The sequence below is a fragment of the Gouania willdenowi genome, chromosome 3 (genome assembly GCF_900634775.1).
Source record: "Gouania willdenowi chromosome 3, fGouWil2.1, whole genome shotgun sequence".
NCBI lineage: Eukaryota > Metazoa > Chordata > Actinopteri > Blenniiformes > Gobiesocidae > Gouania > Gouania willdenowi.
Genome location: NC_041046.1, coordinates 41158665 through 41183653, shown reverse-complemented (window position 1 = coordinate 41183653; position 24989 = coordinate 41158665). Strand labels below are relative to the sequence as shown.

Sequence of the window (24989 nt, the reverse complement as noted above, 5' to 3'; positions counted from 1 at the left end):
ATTATACAACCAAGCAATAAAAAACCAATCCACTACCACCACTGCAATATACTCAAGAAATAGAATTTGTTAAATTTGGAAAGCTTTAATAAATTGTATTGTCTTAAACTAATATGCAAATGCATCAAGAACCTTTTACCAGAGCCACTAAGTTCATTCATACAGAGACAAAGCAGCAACAGAATCACCAGCAGCACCTCCAGTAATAAGTTCACAATGCTCAGCCGTAGAACCACGTTTGGTCAGTGTGCTTTTTCCATCAAACTGTGGAACTCACTGCCTACACATGTCACATGCATCACACAGTTGAAAGGCTCAAAACAAATCAAAGTTGTGTGATGAGTTAGTGTGTGTTGAGCTGAATGTGGGAATGTATAAATGCTGATCACTGCTGTAAATAAGTTCATGTCTTTAAGATTGTGCTTTTATACATTTTGTATTAAGGGAAAAGCTCAACCAGGGACAGGAGTTGAGAATTAGCATTAGCTATACACATAGCATCGCGTCAGTTGCATCTTTTTTTTTTTTTTTTTTTTCCTCTATGGCTGTCTGCATTGTCTCTGTCAAATAAATAAATAAAAATATACACAATAACGAGTAAATATAAATACAAAATGTAAACTTTCAATTTAGTGTCAATTTGAAGTCAGAATTAAGTAAAAACATCACAATTCAATGTGAGAAACTTCTCCCACTATGTCAATATGTCTGCGTTTCCAGGGGAGATCAAAACAAACTTTCAAGCAGCAATTTTGTTGTAGGAAACAGTCCGGCACACACACTGCTGTAAACACAGTAAACATACTTATCACAGAAAGTCTCACTAATGAAAAGACCCAACTCAGAAATGAAGTCAATAGAAAATCCCTCAGTTGTGATTTCAATGGCCATTTAGGACAAAACTGCAAACAAAACAACGTACACTGAAAATCGTGTTGGGTTAACTCAATTTTTGGGAAAATCTGCATTCTCTCCCGTTAGGCTACTTAGAGCAAATAAGTTTCCCAAGCCTGCAGGGGAGCTCGCAGGCTCAATTCCAGCAAAATCTGAAAAGCAGCCCATAAACCATTCAGAGCAGGAAGCCAGCAAACCCTCTGGCTGGGGGATTACCACTCCAATCCCCCCACGGCTCGGAAATTGGTTGGTAAATTGAAGGAAAATAAGCAGGGATAAATAACTATATGAGGAAGGGAGGCATGGGAACGGAGCGCTGCCAAAAGCTGGAAGCCATGCAGCCAGTGAAGTGCAGACGGCAGGAATGGATGTCACCCAGAAGAGAGTTTAGTTTAAGAAGTGGGGCAGGAGGGAGGGAGGGAGGAGTGGGGCACAGACACACTGAACACATTACTGCTCTTCTGACCTTTTAGCAAGGCACTCACCCACTGTGACTCCAGCAGACCTCTGCCACATACTGGACCTGAAAGGGTCTATAGGATACAGAAAACAATCTCCTCCTGTGGTTCCACTCAAAGTACTGTGACATGCTGCCTGTCCTTTAAGACAGATGCTTTAAACCAACCAAAAATAGGTCAAAGAGCCATTTTTAGTCAGTCACAGGAACATGAATGATGAAAAACAGGAAAAAAATATGATATTTATGCTCCTAAGTGATGTATAACCACAAGTCTAGTATTTTGAAAACAATTATCTTAAATCCACTAAACGTTTAGTATCAGAAGTAATTATGCTAATTTCTGTTCCTGTTGTGCACTTTTAGCCAAACAAAAGGCTTTTTTTTTTTTTTAGTTTTTAAACTTAAAAAGCAGCAGAATAAGACACATAATAAGGAATATCCTCGCTAAGGTTTTTGTTTCCCACTTTAAAAGCTCAGTTTGTGTCAAATAAATATTGAGGGTTTTAAAAAACAAGTCATTTGATTTAAGATTTTGGCAGGTCATGAAAGCGGTTCAGATGAGAACAACTGCAGAACAAAAACTCTATTTCTTTTTAAAGCTATTTGCTACGTCTCAAAATCCATTTTTATTTCTGAGCTTTTATCTTTGTTGTGATTCCTCTGAATGACATGGTATCTACTGAGCTGTTCAGGGCAATGACACAAGCAATGATGAGGAGATACTCAGGACACTATATGGTCTTTTCTGCGTATCCTTTGTCTATGCATTAATTCGTTTTTAGGGATAAACCACTTTTTTGCACGAGCCAAAAATCTTAAAAGTTGCCGTGCAGCAAAAAAAAAAAAAAAATAAGACTGCCTGCCTTTACATTTCATCCATAGTTTGTCATCTTAGCATAGACAGACAATTAGAGTTATAATACAGTGACTCCCAGGGGTGGCGTTCTCAAGTGTCCTTTTTAATACACTTATTATAGAGACATCTACAATGTCAGGGTAAATAAAGTAACGCATAGCTCATCTCCTTTGTCTCTCTTTCTTCTTCCTGTGTAATATCTTTGTGTATTACATTAACATACATAACACTAACCTACAGTAATCATCAAGTGTCTCAAGGTGGCAGGGAATAACAGCGGCTGATGATATGCTCATTAAAGTGCATTTAAAGGAGACCTCTGCAGAAATCTTAATCACACAATAAGAACTGCAGAGTAATTGCAGGAATTAGCCCAGCAACTCCTTTTGGGACAACTATGTATAATATACATCACTTTAACAGGACATAAAGTGTGAAAAAACAGCTCTGGATGAATTATTAGGCCACTATATTTAATGGAGAACAAGTTTTGTCCTAGAGTGTCATTAGAAAAGTTTCTTATAAGAGAGACTGATTGGCCTGGAACCACAAGGCTTTGGGACATGAGCTTGTTATTACGTTCCACTAAATGTCTGCATGCAGCTATCCCTCTGCCTGGAACACCTCAAGCTTTCAAGTGCATGCTCCAAGCTTTTTAAAAACAGCAAGCAGACAAAGTGTTGTTTACAGCTTTTTTTGCTTGTCCTGATCTTAATCCACCTGCTGTTTGTTAATATATCATTTTTCCAAACACAATGTCCTTTTCCACAGTGGATTAGGAGAAAATGCTGTTTCTTCCTTCATTCTCTTTCACTACATTCTTGTTCTAACACAGCAGGAGCAGAAATCCCACAGAGAAGTACAAACAGGCAACATTTCTTCTTTTTTTCAACATTTGTGCTTTTTTGTATATATTCATTATATTGTATAATTGTGTTGGTCACCAGGATACATTGGACTTTATTAGTAAGGACAATGTAAAAATAGAGGGCAGTGTTACAACTGAGTGGGGGGGGGGTCAAATACAAGAGTAAAGAGGTATTAGGGTGTACCAAAATATTGATACGACGATGTATCACAAGGTTTCGTCTTGCGAAACGTTATCGATTCACTGGCACCAAATATGGATTTTTTTATTTTTATTGCAACATACAAGACATGACGAAAACAATATATATATACAGTATGTACATGATACACAGAGATAATGCAGTACATACACAGTACAATGAGACAATAAGTGAGGAGTGGATATTTACACATTTTCATTGTGTGTGTGTGAGTGTGCGCGCGCGCGCAGTACACACTTTGTTTTACTTGGCTGTCATTCATGTGAAATTGATTGACAATGTTTTGTAATTCCTTTCAAATGGCTGCAGTGCAGTCAAATTCTGAATTTCTTCAGTGACACAGATATCGTAATGTTTCATGGATGAAATTTCCCGCGATATATTGATTATTGCAGAATCGCTGTATCGTGATAATACCATTATCGTGGACAAAAATATCGCAATGTATCGTATCGTGAGGTACCTGGCGATACCCAGCCCTAGAGGACATGGGAGGACAGAGGGAGGTCATTTTTAGTCATGCTGCTGGTATTACAGTTTGCTGCCATTGTGAAGGCGTTAATCTGCTGCGCCACTGTAGTGACAAATGTGCAGAGAATCCTAAAGGAAATGCTTAGAGAGTGAATAGAGGGGGTACATGTGTGCTTGCAGGTGTTATAGAGCTATTTGTTGGAAGCATGCTGTCATGAGTATGGATGTACAGTGAGGAAATAAAGTATGTGGCAGCCACCGATTGTGCAAGTTGAGGTCTGTAATTGTCATCATAGGTAAACTTCAACTGTGAGAGGTAAAAAAAATCCAGGAAATCAAATTGTATGATTTTTAAATCATTTATTTGTACATTATTGTGTAAAACAAGTATTTTGCACCAACAAACAATAATTCTAGCTCTCACAGACCTGTTACTTCTCTCGCTCTTCTATCCTCCACTGGTTAACTGTATTAATGACACCAGTTTGAACTGGTTATCTCCATAAAAGACAACTGTCCACACCTTCAAACAGTCACACTCCAACCTCCACCAGAGAGCTGTCTAAGGACACCAGGGACAACACTGTAGACCTGTATGAGACTGGCATGAGCCAATCTACAACTGATGGATCTATTATTACAGCTCATCACAGCTACAGTGTGTGCAAACCTGGTGAAGATCTACAGGAAACGTTTGAGTATTGAGTTGAACTTTTCTTATTGACCAAATATTTATTTATTATACAAATAAATTCATTAAAAATCAATCTCATCTTTTTAAGTGGGACAACTTGCACAATCGGTGGCTGCCAAATACTTTTTTTTTTTTACCCCACTCTATGTATGTGTGTGTATTACAATCCAAGGGCAAAGGCCAAATACTGAGTGAGGGCCATCCATCCATATAGCCAGCGCACACAATCCCACCCTTATCAGAATGATTCAGAACAAATGATGATCATCCAAACAAAGCCCTTTAAATAAGACACTTTATGTTCACTAATTACCTCTCATTTGTGAGAAAGCACTGTGTAATGACTTGATCCTGGAAGTGTCTGTAGAACAGTCACGACATTTAATAGGTGTGCAATTTACTGTCTCTCCCCGTGGCCAGACTCAGCGGGAATAAGTAGCAGAAACTGTCAGTTTTAGCAGATTAGCTGCAGAGTGGGGGCAGATGTTGCACTCGGGATGATATGTAACATGTTTCCGTGAGCTTATCTGAATTCCCACGACCGCTCAGCTACACACGTACATACAGAAACAGGCTCACGAGCAGCACCGACCCTACGGTGGAGGATCTGCACACAGAAGAGAAGAGATAGATCTGTGATCCGTGACTTTAAGGAACGCCGTCTCAGCTCTACAATCACATTTGACCACTGAAGCTTTCGGACGAAGTGCTTTTGGACAAAGTGGATCAGACCTCTTTGGTCCGTGTCCCGCCTTTTTTTTCCTGAACATTCACAACAACAACAAACACTAGCACACATGGAAGCTCGCACGGAGACGTGCTTCATCCTGTGCTGCTCAGCAGGAAGCTGCTGCCTTTGATGGGCTCATTTCCAACCAGGAACGAAAGGCGCACACACACACACACACACGCACACACACACACGCACACACACACACACGTCTAGATATCTTTGCTTGTTTAGCTCCGTCACTCTGCAACGCCGTCCCGCCGAGGAACCAAGCTGGTATCGCCTCATCCGTAAACACAGCAACATACACCTTTATCAGCCTCAACAGCACGTAGCAATATGCTCAAAGCAGCACAAATGGCCTGCTAAATCCTAAATATCTCTAGCTGTGTTTCCATTACCCTTGGGAATGCACAAAATCTAAATAGCACAATAAAAACTGGTAAATGGTCTTGATTTATATAGCAGTATATTTTATATTTTATATATATATATATATGGTAGTACCAAAGCACTTTACAATATCAACTCATTCACCCACCAATGGGACTGAGCTGCCATGCAAGGCGCTAGTCAACCACTGGGAACAGCTTAGGGTTCAGTGTCTTGCCCAAGGACACTTCGACAGCTATAGACTGGGATCAAACCCCCAACCTCTTGATCAATAGTTTTTACGCTTTCATGAAGAGGAATTGCAGACGTTTCGATATTGAAATGTATCATAAAAGCGCTATGGAAACACTTTCCTCAAATACACGTCACAGAACGCGACGTACTTCTCTCTGAGAAAACATGGCGCGCTGTGTGTGGACAGAAAGACAGACCGGGACATTTCTTAGCATTATACTTAAAAATATTTACTGCCGCATTAGACGTGAAACAACAAAGGAATACAGAGAGTTATAAGGAGGTTTGGAGCGTCCGTCTTCCTCCAGCAAAGTCTCACGGGATGAGATTTCAGAGGAGTTGCTACTGCCCAAAACAATGTTCAATGGAAACATGTTCAAAGCGTAATCATACTTTGTTGACATTTAGAAATATCGCTTTTATTTTGCGAAAATCTTAAAATGGAGAAACAGCTTCTGATAGGTGTGTGGGATTCAGACTCATGTTTATCCCATGGAAACATCTTGGTTTATAGCATTCCAGAGACACTACAACAATGGAGAATTTACCTACTTCACATTAACCTTAGATTGTAAAACACTAATTCAACCCAATAAAAGTTAACCTTCCTCTTGTGTTAGCTTTCTGTTAGCATCTCTTATCATAACTGGTCCTAAATCAGCTGTAAAATACACTAAAAATAAACATCTTTTATCTAATTTCTTTCCTATCTATTGGCTTCCTAATCAATGAAAATATAGGTTTTATTATTTTTGGTGGGGGTGTCAGAGCCTTAGTGTCAGTATACCCTTCGATTTATTTCTTTATTTATTTAAATGGTAAAATGTGGGAAAGTTTGACATGAAACACATTTTAATAATAAAAATAATAATGATAACTACATATGTGTAGAACTGTACATAGAACTAGAACTGTAACATGGTTCCCCAGTTTTGCGCTAAATTATAATTGACATTTTTATAGAATTTTCATGACAATTACATTTTCAAGTCAATTATCTAAACTCAATAACAATTGAATTACTATTACGACAGTAACAGATTTTAACTGTTAACTGTAATTAATTATCAATTACGGAATTACAATTATAATTGTCCCCAACTTAGCATCAGGTTGCCCCAATAAATCACGTTTTTGTGCTAAATATTGTGGTTATGTATCATAAACAAAAGCATTGGGGAACAAACATCCACCAAGCACCAAATATCTCCTTTACCAGGTATTTGCAGTTATGGATCTGTAATCTGTGCTTGGAAGAAATTTCAAAACGCATTAATAACGATACAGTTAATCTAAATGTTTGGATACCCCAATTTTTTTCAAGAGAAATCACAATTAAATGCACTATCCAGTGGTGCAGTAATTCAGGAGCCAACCCAACATAACTGAGTTAAATTTCATTACGATTGGTCAAATACAAAGCAAGATATGATCCAGAATCAGGATATTCTTCCATGACGTAATGTCCATATTTGGCTAAAATTGTTCTCTTTGTCCCATTGATCATCCCTGCCAAAGAGTCAAAATGATTTATTTTGAAATCTTCTGAGGTTACTTTACTGTGCTACATGAACACTTTCTATATTTACCCGCGCGGGGCTTCAGGTTGCTTCAGTCGCAGAAAATGTGATGTTATTAGCACCAAAGTCGCACCATGTCACCAGTTAATGGAGATAAGCAGAGAAGATGGGCTGGAATCTGCTGTGGTGTCAGCTGACACTGACTGGAGATCATGCACATCCCAGAGCCTGTTAGCAAAGCGGGGGACACATCAGAGAGCCGCTCCCTAAATCCTGCGAGTAGGGCGAGCTGAACAAACAGAAATAGTCTTTTAGGTTCTGATGTGTTGGCCTCACACTGGGCTCTAATCTCATTAACCACAGACAGAAAATCAGGAGTCTGTTGGCTGAGGAACATGGTGATGGAAACCTTGGCCAGTGATTGACAGCAGAGAGAGAGAGAGTGGTAAAATATACTGCTTTATGAAATCAGTGGAAATTTGACCCAATTAGGTTTTATAAGTGAATTCCCTCTGAATGAGACAGATGGTGAACCAAATCTATCCCTCAATAGCAAATAGAAAGCAGAGACTGCTGAAGTGTTGCACAGGACAACAGGAGTTATTAAAGAGGACAGAGTGACCCATTACTATGGAAATGTGTTTTACTAGAATACACTCTGCGTTCCATTAAATGGCCAGACATCACTGGTAAACATTTGTGCAGCTCCATTGGTCAGTTGGAATTAAAGAGTATTTGCAAAGCCTGCAATTCAGAGGTTACGATTATTGTAGAAGCCATAATATACAGTAGGTAGCTGTCCGCTTGTGTTTACCTTGGTTCGGATTGGCTTATTGGTGCTGGGTGTCACTGGGTGTGCACCATCAATTAAGCACAGGTGACTTATACAGGTAAGCATGGTGGAAAAACCCATTGTTGACTGCAAACTGGGCACAACTGGACGCCCACTTGGGTCCATCTGAGAGCAACTGGACACAATTTGGGCGCAACGTGGTGCACCATAGACGCACATTAGATGTACCTTAGACATACCTTAGACGTACCTTTAGATGCATCTTGGATGCATTGTGGACGCACCTTAGATGTACCTTAAACATACCTTAGACTTACCTTTAAATGCACCTTGGATGCATTGTGGATTTACCTTAGACGCACCTTTGGAAGCACAATGGGTGCGTACATCAGACGTGGAGCAGAGTGTGAGCTACTGGACCTGCAGAGCAACGCGCTAAAGTGTGCGTGCATCATAAGTCATGCACCCAGTAGAAAATTTGATTTAGTTTAAATTTGTTGCAACAGTTATGAAATAGCTTAAAGCAGACATACAGCAGAAACTCCTCTGGGCCACGCACACAGCCTTTAAATGGACAGTATCACAAAAACAAATCCAGTCTTTCCTCAGATGTCTCCAAAGTGTTTTACATTATTACTATCTATCAGTGTAATTAGTTTCAACACAATACTTTGCAAAATTGCAGGAATTTTTTAAAGTTGGAAACATTTCCTGGGAATTAACAAACAATGATGGGAACTCATTCTATTAATTAAAGGTTTGTCCTTAACGCGGATGTTAAATTTAATTGGGAAATTGTATTTTAGCATCATCTTAATTTAACAACCAAATTTCAGATAGTTGAGAATATCTGTGCTATTCTTCAATCACATTCACTCAGCATTGTATCAAGGTCACGTGTTAAATTTGAAGTTTTTTCCACTGAGAATGAGAGTTAAAAATCACATTATTGATGTTTAAAAGTCTTTAAAAAAAAAACAAAAAAAAAAACAAGATGCTTACAAGACGTGAACTAAAGTTCTAAATACATCTGTTAAAATGATTTTTTTTTTATGATGCTAATATTTGTTAAGATACGGTACAGTTTTTCAGTTATTTAATTATTTAATAAACAAAAATATCAATGAAAATTTTTTTTCCAATTTCTGGTTAATTCTGATTAAAAATTACCACAATTTCATTGATTCTTTACCATTTATTATCTATTTTAATTATGAATATTCCCAAAATTCCAAAGCATAAATTCTCATTGAACTTTTCTGAAAATGTAGTGTAGATTTTCTGAAAATTTTGCGTAAACTCCCATCAGTGGTGATGTCTCGGAGCAGATGAGGTGCAAAGTCAATTAATCTACCAGGACTCCAAGAAAATCATTGACACCAGAAATGAGAGCGGATGATGATATTATTCCACTAATCGCTCCATTATGAAAACCATTGACATTAAAGAGATGTGTGAAGAAACACACTCCTCTATGTACAAGAACATAGAGAACAAATAATGTGCAGTGAATAATCTGTGCTCTGTCCATCTTTAGCACAGATTCCGTTTTTAGCTGTTATTCACACAACCAACATGTACAAACTATGCATCCTTTTCATTTTAAAGCACACATTAATACACACACAACAGTGTTTCCTGAAAGCACAAGTCTGCAAGAATTTGTTTTTTCGGTCTCTTAGTTCACCTTCCAAAGTTGCCTGATATAATAAAACAAAAGAAAACCAAATAAGAAATGAGAAAAATATAATAGGATACATTGATTCTATCATTATACTGTTGATTAAATGTTTTACTGCTGATTTTAAATATTTTTTACGACTGATTTGAATGTGTTTATTGATTTTTACGTTGTTTAATGTTTTCTGTTAACTTGTAAAGCACATTGAATTGCCTTGTGTATGAAATGCGATGTACTAAATTCACCTTGCCTAGAAAATGGTTAATCATTGACTTTCTGTGCTAGGTTTGCAGTGTTGTCACCTCAACATTAAGTAACCATGCACAATAAACTCAACAGGAAAATTCTCATATCTCACAGTGCGTTACCCTCTTAAAGCAGTGCTTTTCAACCTTTGGGGTCGGGACCCCATGTGTGGTCACCTGGAGTTTAAATGGAATGTCTAGTAATTGATTTTAAATAAATAAATAAATAAATAAAATACTAATTAAAAATACTTTTTTAAAATGTTTTAATTATTATTTACACACAATCTTAAACAACTGTATTCTATTGACAAATATAAATCAAGTTAATAATAATCTTGCGACTATGTATTTATAATACAGTATCACAAACGTGATCAATAACTAATTCTAAAGAAAAAATACATATAATTAGGGTTGCCAGAAATTCTTGATCTTCAAAATGGGGTCACGATCCACAAAAAGGTCATGAACCACTGCCCTAACGAATCAGGACATTATCTCCCACTTAACTCACTGGATTTACCAACCATGCAACAAAAATACAATAAAAAACAGATTTTCTTTTTAAGCGCACACACAGTAACTGCATGCTTTTCTTAGCCCAGCGATTGACTTATGCATGTCTCCGTGTTGGACAATGAATTATGAAAAAGTAGGTCTAAGCATGAGACAGAATGAGTCCAGCTTTCTTATCAACAGTGAGTCCACAGCGTGTTTATCAGACTCCTGTTTTCCTCAGGAGGAGCAGATGTCCCACTCTACACTAGGAAAATATGTCAGTCCATGTGAAGAAATCCTCTCTAACAGAATAGTTAAACCCCAGCGTCAGTTGGAAGGGATGGACCAACACTATGTGTATCTTTAGATAGCAGATGGCTTTAAATATGAAAGCATTTGACTTCTTGTTCTTTCTGCACGGACAAATCATTCCTGCACTAGAAGAACATTGGCATCAGCATTGGTTTAATGCATTTTCATAATTATCCTTATTCCTCAGGTCAGTATTTAAAGCTGCAGTATGCAAGTTTTGTATTGCTTCATTTGGCCAAAAATCCATACTCACCTTTGAGCATATTGTTATTTTAAGTCTTCTCAGTGTAATTTTGCACCTTCTCTTAGTTCTGTATAAGATCTTTAAAAATCCAGTAGCATGACGATCAGCCAATCACAGATCTTTTTACAAAGTAGGCCGCAGATTTTAGATGAGAAAATATGTAATTCAATCACTATTGTGCTCTAGTTTGGACTTCCACGTATAAATAAATGATAAAATATATAAGGCACTGATAAAATCAAAGCAATAAGTGACAGATATCACTTTACTTTCAATTAATTTCATTTTGTGACCCATTTTTATGTAATTTGGGCAACTTTTGTGGAATAGTTTGTAGAAATTTGCAGGACATGGTAAAAAAATTGAGAGTTCTCTTAACAATTTGAGATTAAAATAAGATTAAATCAAAATTTTCTTTGCGTACTAATTTGGAGATGTCTAGCTGAATTATCTACAATTGAATTAGTTGGTAATTTACAGAGTGATTCATGGATTGTCTTCACTTTTTTTGCTTTCTGCAGCGGGCCGAATTCAATGCTCTAAAGGGCCGGATTTGGCCCCCGGGCCTTGAGTTTGACATATGTGGTTGAAAGGCACAAACATACTCGTGTGGAACAGTTTTAATGCAATTACTTTAAATATTCAGATTCTATATCCATTTACCTACTATCACGTATTTATATTGTATCTTGTAGAAACGTCATGTTGGTATATTGCATTTTTAATTTATATTTATTGTTTCTCTTGGACTGAATGGGATACCCTAGAAACAAATAACAACCTTACATTCTTCTACATAATCCGACATGTTTGTTTCTCATTTATTAAAATGTAATTAACAAAGCAATTAGTGAGTCAAAATACCCCAAGAAACATGTGACCAAGGAATAGAACTGCTCTATCACAACCGCACACACAAACCGTGTTTACGTGAAGCATTTCATACACACATTAAATACAGCTCATTTCATATACATTATTTGTAACTAGTAAAGTTATCCAATCATTGTGTTTGTTCCCTCCATCCGTGAGAAACAAATTAAACTATTAAAAATGCAATTTGTTTGCAGCTGAAGGAGGACATTATTTACTGACATGTGGCATGCATAACTCAGTTTAAATCGATCAACAAACCATGTTTCAATGGTATAAGGAAACATGAGCCATTATGGAGAACACAAGGTCACCGATAGCAACACGGAGCCCTGGGGCTGAGCTCCGTGACGCTCCTTGGTAAACGCAGCACTGATTAAACACGTGCTAATGTTTCATCTGCATAATGAAATACTGTATTTAATGGTCACATTTAATGACAGCGAAGAACCACAGCTAGAAAAATGAACATAATATACAAATATTTTTGAGTGCCATAAAACACAGTGACTGTACAAAATATATATATAGTATATAGTATAGTATAGTATAAGTTTCATTGAAATGGTCCCAATCTTTTGGATGGTCTGAATAGTCCCTCCTATCTCCTTTCCTATCCACTTTTCCTTAACCCCTGGAAGTGTTTAAGTGGCTGCCATGATAAGGAGAGTTCCACTTCCCTAAAATCTAAGGAAAGGAGATTCAATGCTTCCTTTATAACCTACGTTAGCCGAGGAAACATCGATGCATCCTTTACCAAAGGAGACAAGATAATGCTGCCCCACAATTCCTTGCGGCAACAACATTTCACCAGATTGGAATTTGTGGCCACACTATTGATTACTGATCGCAGTCATGTTATGGCTAGCCCGTCTCTAAACACCTTCACTAATCTCACACCCCCCCTCCAAACCTCCTCGTTCCCAGCGGTTGGCAGAAGGAGTCGCGACATAAGGGCAGTGATGACCTGCGAACTACCCATCCTAAAGACCCATCCCCTGTGCTAACGTGCTGTTGTATTGAATTGAATGTTGTGTTTGTTGGTTTTTGTCGCAATGTTGCTGAAGAGTTTTTTCATGATCCTAAACTCTGCCTCTCCTTACAAGGGCCCAGTTTGGTTTTTGCCTTTTTTACCTTTTCTTCTCATCCATTATTGTTATCCCATTTCTCATCTAAATAAGGGGCGCCGCCCTTGCGCTCCTGTGCTCCCATGTTATAAATGTTATGTGTGATAGTCTTTTCATGTTTTCTTAGATGGGGTGAAACTAAAATGTAACTGAGTTGCTCTGTTGCTTTGTAAATTGTGCAATGACAAATAAACTCATCATCATTTAAAGGGACGTGCTCATCTGAGTGTTGACGTAAACTCACGGTGACTGAAAAGAGAGCACTGTCGATCAAGAAAAAGGCATTTTTCGTCACATTATGTTTTATTCAACATTTTTCATTCACCTAGGAATGCTTTGTGTGGTTGTACATTTGTATGTAGGCCTATATCTTGCATAAATGTAAATTATTTTGGATTAATGCAAATTCCTGAGTTGTAGGTGAGTGTGAGCAACCATTGTCAATGTGACGTTCATTTAGTTTCACTTTAGTTCCCCGTGGCATGCTCACCTCTTTCCCTTTGATTTACATTCAAATCTTGTGATATTTGCGATTAGATCAGTGGTTAGAAGCACAGGAAAAAGTGTTCAAAATTTTCTTTTTGTAGTCTAGTTTCCAAAATTTTATCAGGAATTTACAACATTAAACGATGCGTCGATGCACATTTTTGTAGAATACATTATAAATTATGTTACTAATCATTTTTGCGTTATTTTTATGTTGGGTTGAATCTCAAGACTTTCTATATACTGTATTTAATTAAAATTTTTCCTTTGCCCCCTTCCCAGGGGCAACAATCTCATATTCCGCCTCTGGTCCACAGCAGAGGTCATCAACCTTTCTGAAACTGTGAGCTACTTCATAGATACTGAATAGTCCAAAGGGCAACCAGTTAGAAAAGCACTTCTTAAATAATAAATGTTTATGGTTTCACATTAATTAGAGGGTGAGATATTAAGGAAGGCTCGCAGTAACTTAAAAAGGTAAGAAATTATGAAGTTTTAACATGAAACATCATTTCTCTTTATTTATGCAATCTTATCATTTTCGATATATATTTCATTGAAAACTATCATATTCCTATTTTACTCGCTACTAACAAACAACCGAACCAATCATTTGTATTTGTAAAACATTAAATTTACGTTATATTATACAAAAATGCACTGTTTTCAAAAATAATGTCATATATAAAGAACATACCACTGACCATACACCAAATCTGCACGACTTAAAAACATTTGTCACAATGTTTCAGTGAGAATAAACATTTAAAGACGGTTAATTTAATCCTAAAACTGTATCAGGTGTAGCAGTATTTCACTTTACTAAGTACTAACTACATCTGACTAGAGCTCCTGAGGGCCCCTCACATGGTCCAGGCGGGCTACCTAGTGCCCGCGGGCACCGTGTTGGTTGCCCCTGGTCCACAGCGTAGCATTACTGCAGCTAGCCTATGCTGTATTCTACATTGAGAAAGATGGTGAAATATCATCAGGCCTTATAGCTGATATCACTAATCCTGGTTATGAATGAGGTCTGAGCTGCTTGGAGGGGTGTAACCCCACAGCACATTACTGAGTTTATCCGATAATCAGTGTTTCCCAGCCCCCCCCTCAGACCGTGTCTGAGATTGGACTGCAGCACTGGCTAAACATCTTCACCCTGCAGAGCAAACAGAGCCAGAAACACGGAGGGCGTCACGCCTACCCAGCTCTCAGCGTGTTTAGTGGACCGAGACTCAAAGACAACAACACCCCATATTGAGTAAATCCCTCAATCCTCAAAGTGTTTCTCTGAAGCGTCTTAATCAAATAAAGTCATTAGTTCCGTCGCACATAATCCCGGCCCCCAGCAAACACAGATTAGGATGTTTACGCCAAAATGAAATCCAAAGAAGAGAAACACTTTCACGTTATTTCATGAGGCTGAAAACTCCCACAGCAGACACGTAAAAACTCAGGCCATTGGACCAAATCCAGCACATGATACGAGCTAAAGCAGAAGACAGGATGATGTCACACCGAGTTAAAATTACCGGGACAACAAACACTTATTAACACAACCGTGTTGGGTCACAGAAGAGACTGGAAGCTTTGAGGATTTCATGTGATCTGTACGCAGTGATTCATATGCACGGAGGCAAAGTTTTGTTAAAAAATTATTTTCCTTTTGATCCTTCAGCGACATTTTTAAGTCATTTCAACTCATTTGATTTTCAAGCGACTTTTCTACTCATTTGAGGTGTTTTAGTTTGTACTGATGTTCAGATCTTTTTGCAGTTGAGCCATAACATCAGGAACATATTTTTAAATTCCTTTAGACAACTGATTTGTCAGTAATTAGATATATAGAGTATTTACTGTTTATTTGATGTGGACGTCACAATTAAGTAAAGCTTAAAACAACACAAGGAATTTGACCTGGCATTTGGTGCAAAGAACAAAAAACAAACCAGAAACAATAAAAACTAGAACTGCAAGCAGTTACGAAAGGGGGCCAAGCCTTCCCGCGTGACTCGGCCCCCAGGTTTCGCGGAGCCCTTGGAAGTACGTCACAAAGGATGACGGGCTCGTGGCGCGCGTCAGGACACAGGCCAACATGCCATTTGCTGTTAACAGGTGGATATGAAGTTTTGGATGATGTGATTTAAAGTGTGAAAGTTACAGGCCAAAGTGCATTTGCACCCATTATAGCGCCACCTAGTGGTGCACTTTTTGGTATGGGTGATCTGTGTGCTCTTCTATATCTACCCTGTAAATTTCACTGCCCTCAACATAATAATTCAGCAGAAATAAATGTTTATTTATGTGTTATGATGTAATAAGCCACGCCTACTTTGACTAATCACAAATAACTTTGAGATATCGCCTCAGGAGGGACCCAAGATCATACCCTCCAAATTTGGTAAAAATTGGTCATGCCATTTAGGAGATATAAATATTCATTATTTGTAGCGCCCTCTAGTGGCCTACATCATTCAAATTTGGCGCGTTTCTTCACAGTCACATGCCAACCAAGGATCTCAGATTTGGTGTTAGCATTAATTTTGACTGAGATATGCGCCAGTTCGCATTTTTATTGCTAGCTAGAAAACTTTACTCGGTAATAATTTGCGCATAATTTACCCGAACAAAGTCATTTTGTTAACTGTATATCACGTCCAACTGAAGACTCTATGTGCCAAGTTTCACGCTGATTGGACAAAACCCCAAGGAGGATTTTGACAAAGTAGGTTTTCCAGTTTTTGCAGTTTTGCTCCAAGAAAGTTAGGCGGAAATGGGCGTGGCCTAGCCCATGTAATTCAGTGCTATTCAAGGAATCTGTGGATATGAAGGTTTTAAATTTGCAACAAACGGTGTGGGAGTTATTGGCCAAAACGGGTTGACCTTTGTTATAGCGCCACCTGCTGGCGGACATTTGTGAATTTTTGCGTCCAAGGTCCCCTGGGGGTTTTGGACCCAACCACCAAAGGGCACCGCCCTACCTTGCACGGTTTATTCTGGAGCACCACTTTTAGGGTTCCCAATGAAGAGTAAGAAATGTGTAACAAATATTTGTTGATGAAAAACTATTATCTGTAAAAGTGTGAAACAGTGTGTGGGAGTGTTTTGATTCACAAATAAAAAAATGAAAACAAATGTATCAATCTAAATTTTTTTATTTATTTTTAAATTATTTTTCATTTCTGTAACAGAAAAGTTTTGAAAGCTGCATTTTGGACCTGCCAAAATAAATCCAAAATGCAGCTTGAATTGTTCAGTGCCCCCCGGGTAGATTGGACACGTTGGCTTGTATCCAGACAAGTGTGCGGGCTTTGCAGGTTTTGACTGTTTTTCTGACATACGTGTTGGGGAGACGGTGATTGACAGTAAAGAGTAGCTGAAACATAGAAAAAACAGATCGCAGATACTGGAAATATGTTAGTAAGTGTGGGTGTTTGGTGCCTCTCTCTGGTGATTTCCTAGATATGTGTGTTAAAAATAATAGTTTTTTTAGGCCGGCCTACCAGACTTAAGACGCCACCCACTTTGTTCTTGTTGTTATTGTTCTTCTTCTTCTTCTTGTTGTGTACACTAGTTAAAACCGCTACTCCTTTGTTATTCGTGAACGGATCAAGCTGAAATTTGGTAGCTATCATCAATGGATGTGTAATACGGTTGTATTCATTTATCCACAGCTCTGTACAGCACTTTGTGATTTTATTGCTCAGAGCCCGATTTTTGATTTGGGGCCTCAAAACCAAAAAAAAATAAAGTTGATGTCTCATTTATTTGCGAGTCAAATATTACGACGGTTGGTGGTATCAAATCATTAGCACATACCAAAATATGAATAGGGCCCATTACCCCGTATGTGTCACGGGGTAATGGGGTAATGACTACAACTCTGTTAGTTCTCGTTAGATCGGAATGCAGTTTGGTATGAATACTCTATGAATGAATATGATGAGTCACGCCATAACGGCTCATGAATATGATGAGACGATTATGTCTCCCACAATTCGATTAGGGGCCCACCCCCCTTTTTTCCCCGTTTTCTCATTTATTTGTGAGTCAAATATTGTGACAGTTGGTGGGACCGAATTATTGACACATACCAATATATGAATGGGGCCCATTACTCTGTAAGTGCCATGGGGCACCAGGAGGCCCCCGGGGGCCCCATTTTTTAAATGACTACTCCACCGTTAATGCTCGTTTTACTCGGTGGAACTCAGTCATTTGACTGAATTCTCGGGAACGTGGGACGTGCTATTCAGCGTGGAGACGTTATTTCGTCTTGTTTTAACAAATGGAGGGACTGACATGTAATTGTAGAATATTTCCTGGTCAGTTCTGGTCAAACTACCCTAAGCAGGCCAGATACTGTACCCAGATACCATCGTACTGATAGCACTGACCAAGGTCTCTTCTAGGAGGCTCTGTCATTGTTATGTTAGATTCATTGACACACACACACTGAAACCCAGACCAGTCTGCCTCTAAAAGCATATCTGACCTGCAACCCTAAAACTTAACTCAGTCTTATTTCATCCACAACTGCCACAACAGTCACCAAAATATTATTTGATTTATATTTTTGATATAATTGCAAAACTTTAAAACTACAACTGGATAAGAGGACAACCCTTCTACCACCCGGTCTGTGCTTTTTAAAAACTTTTTTACTGGATTTTATTTTGTGAACCTTTGAATTTTATATAGACATTTTTTTAAAATTTTTTTTATTTCATTCCACAACATTTTTGTTTCATTCCTATTGTCCACGGGGAGCTTTTGAAATGTCAATACAAAATAAAAGTAACATCAAAAGAAAGGGAAAAAATGCGAATGTGTGTAAAATGTGTAAAATAACAATACAACAGCAAAAGATCAGCAGTTTTTTTTAGAATACAAAGCAAAGGCAACATTGGTCAGGTAATCAATCAATCAGTACTATTCATTTTGGATTTAATCATTATTTCTTAATGTAGCTACATCTTGCAAAGAAGGCAGTGTAGGTAGAAAGAAGTGACTCTCAAATATAAAAACCAAAGATGTTCTTAGATGTTCTCCACAGGAAAAAACTCACCAAAGACAAGCAACGTCTAACTTTTCTGAGGTTTTTTCTGAAGTTTCCTACAGCTCACAGCCATCCCTTCACTTTCACTTCAACTAGAGACGCTTGAGTCCAAAAAGTCAGTCAACAGCAGGAAGAAATCAAACTAACAAGCTCACAACTTCAACACTTTGAATGTTTAGGATATAAAAAGAATAGAGTCGTTATAATATACTGGTAGATTATACTGGAGCACCAACCATCCAATTTACTCTGAGTCACATAAGCAGTACGCCTCCAAACTAGCATGATTCTCCCCACAAATCACTCTTCTGTCCATGCTCTCACAATGAACACAGTTTGTGCTCATTGTCATCAACCATGCTTTCAATGTTGTGAGAAAAACAGGTATTTGAAGTCGGATACATCCACCGCAGTTAACGTAAAGTGGGTGAAAACCAATCCTACCTTCGCAGTACGTTGAATCCCCGTGGATGGAAGCGTAGCCGCCCCTGCACTCACACTCCGCTTTTCTATTCCTGTTTTTGCACTCTGAGTTTTCGCCACAAATGAGTCCCTCGGCGCAAAAGTCGTAACCTTAAAGAAAGAAGAAAGAAAGAAATACATTTCAAACCTCTTTGCCAGATATTTGCAGTTATCTGAACCTAATTATGGTACCATGATCATCATTCACACTATAAAGACTTGGAAGAAATTTCTATTTTCAATAAAAACGATACAGTAGGTCCAAATGAATGGGCACAAGAGCTGGGCAATATATCGAGATTCAGGATATATCAAGTTTTCTATTTTGGTGATTCAGAAAATTACAATATTGTCTTTATCAATACACAGGTATATATATATATATATATATATATACATACCTGTAAATTTCTCCATTGTGAGATCAATAAAGGATTATCTTATCTTATATATACAGTATATACAGCATGTATATATAGTATATTGTATTATAGTTTATCTTATGTAGTGTGTGAGTGAGTGTTGGTGGTGGTTAGAGGGGTGGAAAGTCTGCCCCATGGCAGCTGTAGCTACAATAGTAGCTTACCACCACGGAGTGACGGAATAATGCCTTAATTCTGTAAAGCGCATTGAGTGTCTATGATAAAGTGCTATATACAGTAAAATCCAATGCATTACAAATATTATCTCAAAATAATTGTGTTAGGAGTCACTGCTTTTGCTACTTCTCAGAACAGCATTTAAAGGACAGTTTGTGTCCCCTAACCCAAAACACCCCCCCCCCCCCAAAAAAAACAAAAAAAACAAAAAAACAAAAAGCAAGGCACGCTACAGAACTCACTCACACATGCTGTCCCTCATCGGAAAAGATGCCAAAAGTGGCACATATTATGCACATTTTGTATCAGTAAATCTAACCCAGAATTGTTTTAATAGTCAGACTTCATTTGAATTAAAATTATTGAAATTTATATCGTATATCGCCATTTTGAGAAAAAAATATTGAGATATGAGATTTGGTCCACATCGCCCAGCCCTAATAGGCACCCGTTTGTTCTCCCAAAAATCACGATGAAATGTGCAATCTGGATCTGAATGAAACCTGTTGGAGTAATTGAGGAACCAACCCAGCATAACTGATCAAATTTCATAAAGATCAGTCAATTACATACCAATTTTGGTTAAAAATATGTTAAAATCTGTTAAGTACGGTACTTTTGACATAATCCTACTAACAGACAAAGAAACAATTAAATAAATAAAAGCCGGTGAAAATATTACCTCCTTTATGGAAGTTATGAACTCAATCAACACATAGACCAAGAGGTCCAAAATAAACACATAATAACTGTAGATCAGGGTTTCTCATCTGGTCTCACCCTGGGACTCACAATTTGCCATGATCATTAAAACGCGACCCACTTTTGTTTTATTCAACAAACCATATTTAGTTTTGCCAAACTAGCTGTTGAATACACGTATATAATCTTTTTTTAAACATAAATCTATATATTTTCCAGTGCAACATGCATTTCACAGCGTGCTTGTCAAAAGACAAGTTTATTTCAAAATAAAATACAAGTCCAAAATACGCAACATTAAGTATTTATTTTTGACCAGCTGTTCGCAAACAACCCAGTACAAGTCCGCGACCCACCAGTTGAGAATCGCTGCTCTAGATAACACACCTAATTTGGGAAAAAGAGAAAGAAGAGGGTGTTCATATTTTAGCTATACTGTATATACAACATGTTTCTTCTTTTTTAAGCATTTTAATCTAGAAAAATAATTATAGATCTGAAGAAATTAATTAGTTTGGATTTTGCTTTATACCAACAGATATTGCAGAAAGCCTTTATTGCATAAAAAAACTAAACAAAAAATATATATTCATTGTAAAGAAATAAACAAACATATCCAAATAAATAAATAATGATTAAATAAATCACGTTAACATGAATCTACTAATCTATTTGTTGTCAATAGATTCAAAAATCTATAGATAGATCTATAGATCTAGATAATTCAAAAAGTTTTATCTTTATTTTCATTAAACATGTTTAACTAGGTAAGCAGGTCCCTCAACTTTGTTAGGCAATATTTTACAAACTGCGCAATTAGAGCGCAACGCTGGCTGTCAGGATGTTCCTAACATAATTATTCTTTTGAAAGTATGTTATTATATGGCCAGACTTTTGTAATATAAAACGATGTGTGTAATGTGTCAATCACACAAGCGTAGTGAAAAGAGCGTGGCAAGCTGTCTCAGAAAAATATAAGAAAAGAGATTATTCTTCCACAATAAAACCTTAAAGTGAGTGACAGCAAGCAGCCACAAGTTTATTTTACCGACAGAAGGATTCGCAAAAGTTAATAAAGAGGCCATTTATTTATTCACCATTTAATTAAACCAATGAAATGGTGAATAAGCAATTCTATATATTTATTTGTAAATCTGATTCTGCAGCAGCAGAGTTTACCAGGTACAAATAGAAAAAGAGCACATTTCTCCACAATTGGCTTGTCTTCATTGGCTTCCTGGGAAATCTATTGCAGAATTTATAATTCTTCCGTTCACATAAAAAGCGCTTAATGATAAGTGCCAATATGTCTTAAAGACTCGTGAGGGCCTAATTTTCCCAAACACAAAACCTCTCTGTGAGTCTGCTGGTTTCTACATAATCAGAAAAATACACTACAGGACATCACAAACAAAAAATAACTGGAATAAATACAAAACGACAAGAAAATCACACAGAACGACTCCGAAGACGAACAAGAAAAATGTACCAAAAAAAATAAGAAAAATATGCAAAATAACAATGTTAAAGCAAAGCATTATCTTTAATGATTACGTCACATGTGAGTAAAATTACTGTAATGACATGATACTGGCTCCTGAGCTTTAAGAAGCAAATATTAGCGGAGTTACGGCCTTTTCAACGTGTTCCCCGAGATGCGTTTAGGGTTCCTGGGAAATCCAAACATTTTCATCTATTTACAAAATCCGGCCAGACAAGACGTAAAAAGAGATCATGTCTGAGTAAAACCAGATGTATGGTCACCCTAAGATAGCACTGCAAGTGTCCGCGCTAGCTGCTACATGTTTAGCATTGCGGTGGAAGCGGAAGCTACAAGAGCACTGGTGATTGGCAAACTCGTTCTTCCACAATTTGCACAGAACTGGGCTTTTGTTTTCCACGCAGTGTTTTTATAACTAAAAATAATTCCCACAAAGCATTGCAACAACTCTGTTTTGTACAGAAATGGCGGTTAATGGAGAATCACAATAGTTCCAGGAAGTGAGCAAAGCGGAGTAGACAGGTTGTGATGCAATTTTGAACAGTAAGACATTTAAATAGTCATATTGGATATTGATATTATTATTATTATCATTATTATTATCGGTGTATCTAAACGCCATTAACATGTGCATTATTAACTACTTATTAATTAATTAATAATACATTATTAACTTGTGCATATGACGATGTACTGTATAAATATTGTAAATCAATTACCTAAAATCCCACCTAACACCTGTTATGGGAAACCCACTGTTATATGTGGTTATAATGAGAGTCAATGGGACCAAATCGGTCCCTAACTCAAAGAGTGTGGATACATTTTATATTTCCTGTTCTATACATCGTGCAAACAAAGTGATCATGAAATTATGAACATGGAAATAAAAGAAAACTTCTGTCCAAAGTTCATACAATTAGGCTTTAAACTGAATGAGATACTGAGAGTTTAAAACACTGAATAAGCAGAAGGTTTGGTCGCCAAAGGAGCCCCGAGTTAAGATGGTTCCAAACTTCTGACTTAAGTCAGGGTGTCTTACCCAGCGGAGCTTCATCTGCCATGTTTGCACTGAACTGAATGCACTCTGGCGCTAAGCAGGCGCAGTAGTCGACTTTACTAACGAAGGACTAGAGTGTGAGATTACTGGGGTTAGAGTAAAAAAAACAAATAAATCGAATTCAGCACCTATGAAATGAAAATTTCAATGCAAACAAGCTCAGCTCTACATACGAATATGAAAATCAACTATTTTATGTGCAGAATGAAGTGTATCCACATTTCTGGGCATATTTTAGAAGTATTTAGCACAGTAGAGGTGGATGGAGTTGCACAAAGGTCTGTATTTGGAGCTTCTAGTTTGACAGGTGCCTTTGACTGGCTAACATAATGTCCTTTATGCTTCAGCAGATATATGGGGAAGTGAAAAGACCATTACGACTGCTTTTTCATATGTGATGGAGCTATACGGACGAGCTCTCGGACACACACAGAGTGCCATGATTGTCTCCTGCTCAGTAGGTGCGAGCCGATGCCTCCCATCATGTCCCATAATGACTGTGTGACTGGCTGCACATTTAGAAAAGCTCAGAGAGGCGCGGGAGCTCGGGGAGCCATTACAGAATAAAGAGCTGCGTCGGCATTATTCTCCCTCGCTCCACCTCCGCCATCCCCAGCACCCTGCAGAGGAGCGGTTGTACGTCAAAGAGCTGAATGCACAAGTAGGAACACACACGTGGGTGTGTGTTTAGGGGAACTGTAACAGAGTAAAACCCTGACATGTGATGACTGGATGTCGGTACACACACAACGGTCCCACACAATGGGTTTCTTTGCTTTGCATTCAAATAAAAACAAAGAAAAAATACTGTTGACATTTCAGCAACTGTGTAATTAGCATTTTAACAAAGCAGTGTCACAGAATGAAAGAAAAAAATCCACTGTGGGTATGATTTGGAAATTAATTTTTATTGACACCCACAAAGAGCAAATGGACTGTTTAGAGAGAATGACACTTTAAATTGTAATTCACACTAAAGCCACACATTGCTGTCACTTCAGCGCCAGTGTGAGTAATAGACATTAAGACGCAGTTGCAATGTCCTGTGCAACAATTAAAAATACAACCTGAAGTTCTTTTACTGCGAAGTACAAGATGAATAAGTGACTATGAACCCTTTCTGATCTGTGGTTAAATAGGATTTTACATTGATTTATTTAGCCCTTAAGCACTTTTCAAAACACAAAGTCACTGCGTGTTTCAACATTAATCACACAAACTGAATTTTAAAGGCATAAACCTAATAATGTTTTAAAAACTACTACTATATCACCATCAAGACACAATAAATCGAAGAAACTGGCAATGAAGTAATGATCTAAAACCTCGGTTTCCAAAGAAACAGCGTGACAACATTCTACTAGAATATAAATAGACTAGTCAGGAGCCTCTATGCATTGCCACAAATTACACATTGACTTTGTAAGACGGCAAATATGGAAAGAGCTACGCAGCTTTGCGTTAGCCAAACGTGCTTGATGCGCTTCCCTGTATTTTTTTGACTACTGTACTTTTACATTTATTTTTTGCACAGGTGATTATCCAATAAACCCAATAAATGTCTTAATTTTACAACATAGAAGCCTGACTTCCCAGCTCAAGGAATCCTTAAGGGCCTGTACTACAAAACTAGGTAATTATATCCTGGATTTGGGCTTCACCTATAACCAAACATTGTCCGTCAGACAGAAGCTGTCCTACAAATCTTGATTACAACTTGCTAGGTTCAGCGAGTTGATTTCAGCCTGGCTATGTGCACGCTCTTGTGACCGAGGTGGAGATTACAGCGTCAGACCAATCACACGGAACAGTGGAGCAACAATTGAGGAATAATTCTTTAAAAATATGAAGAATTTAAATCCATAATTCAGACCAAAAACAACACTGTTGCTGCAGTAAAAGCAGAAAGTAATTAATGCAGAAATTTACGAGTGTTAATGATCAGTTTCACTTTCACTTCGACCTTGTCTGTGGCTCTGATGCTGCGTTCATACAGATCAGCCTACATCATAAGGTGGAATA

The 24989-nt window shown here is 37.7% G+C and overlaps 1 protein-coding gene across 1 annotated transcript in view; it reads right to left on the bottom strand.

Moving 5' to 3' along the window:
* LOC114460871 (protein kinase C-binding protein NELL1-like) overlaps positions 1-24989 on the bottom strand; it is a 376823-nt gene that overhangs the window by 209521 nt on the left and 142313 nt on the right. The window contains exon 12 of the mRNA XM_028442750.1: positions 19088-19216. Within this exon, the coding sequence (XP_028298551.1) occupies positions 19088-19216 (129 nt within the window). The remainder of the gene's footprint in view (positions 1-19087; positions 19217-24989) is intronic.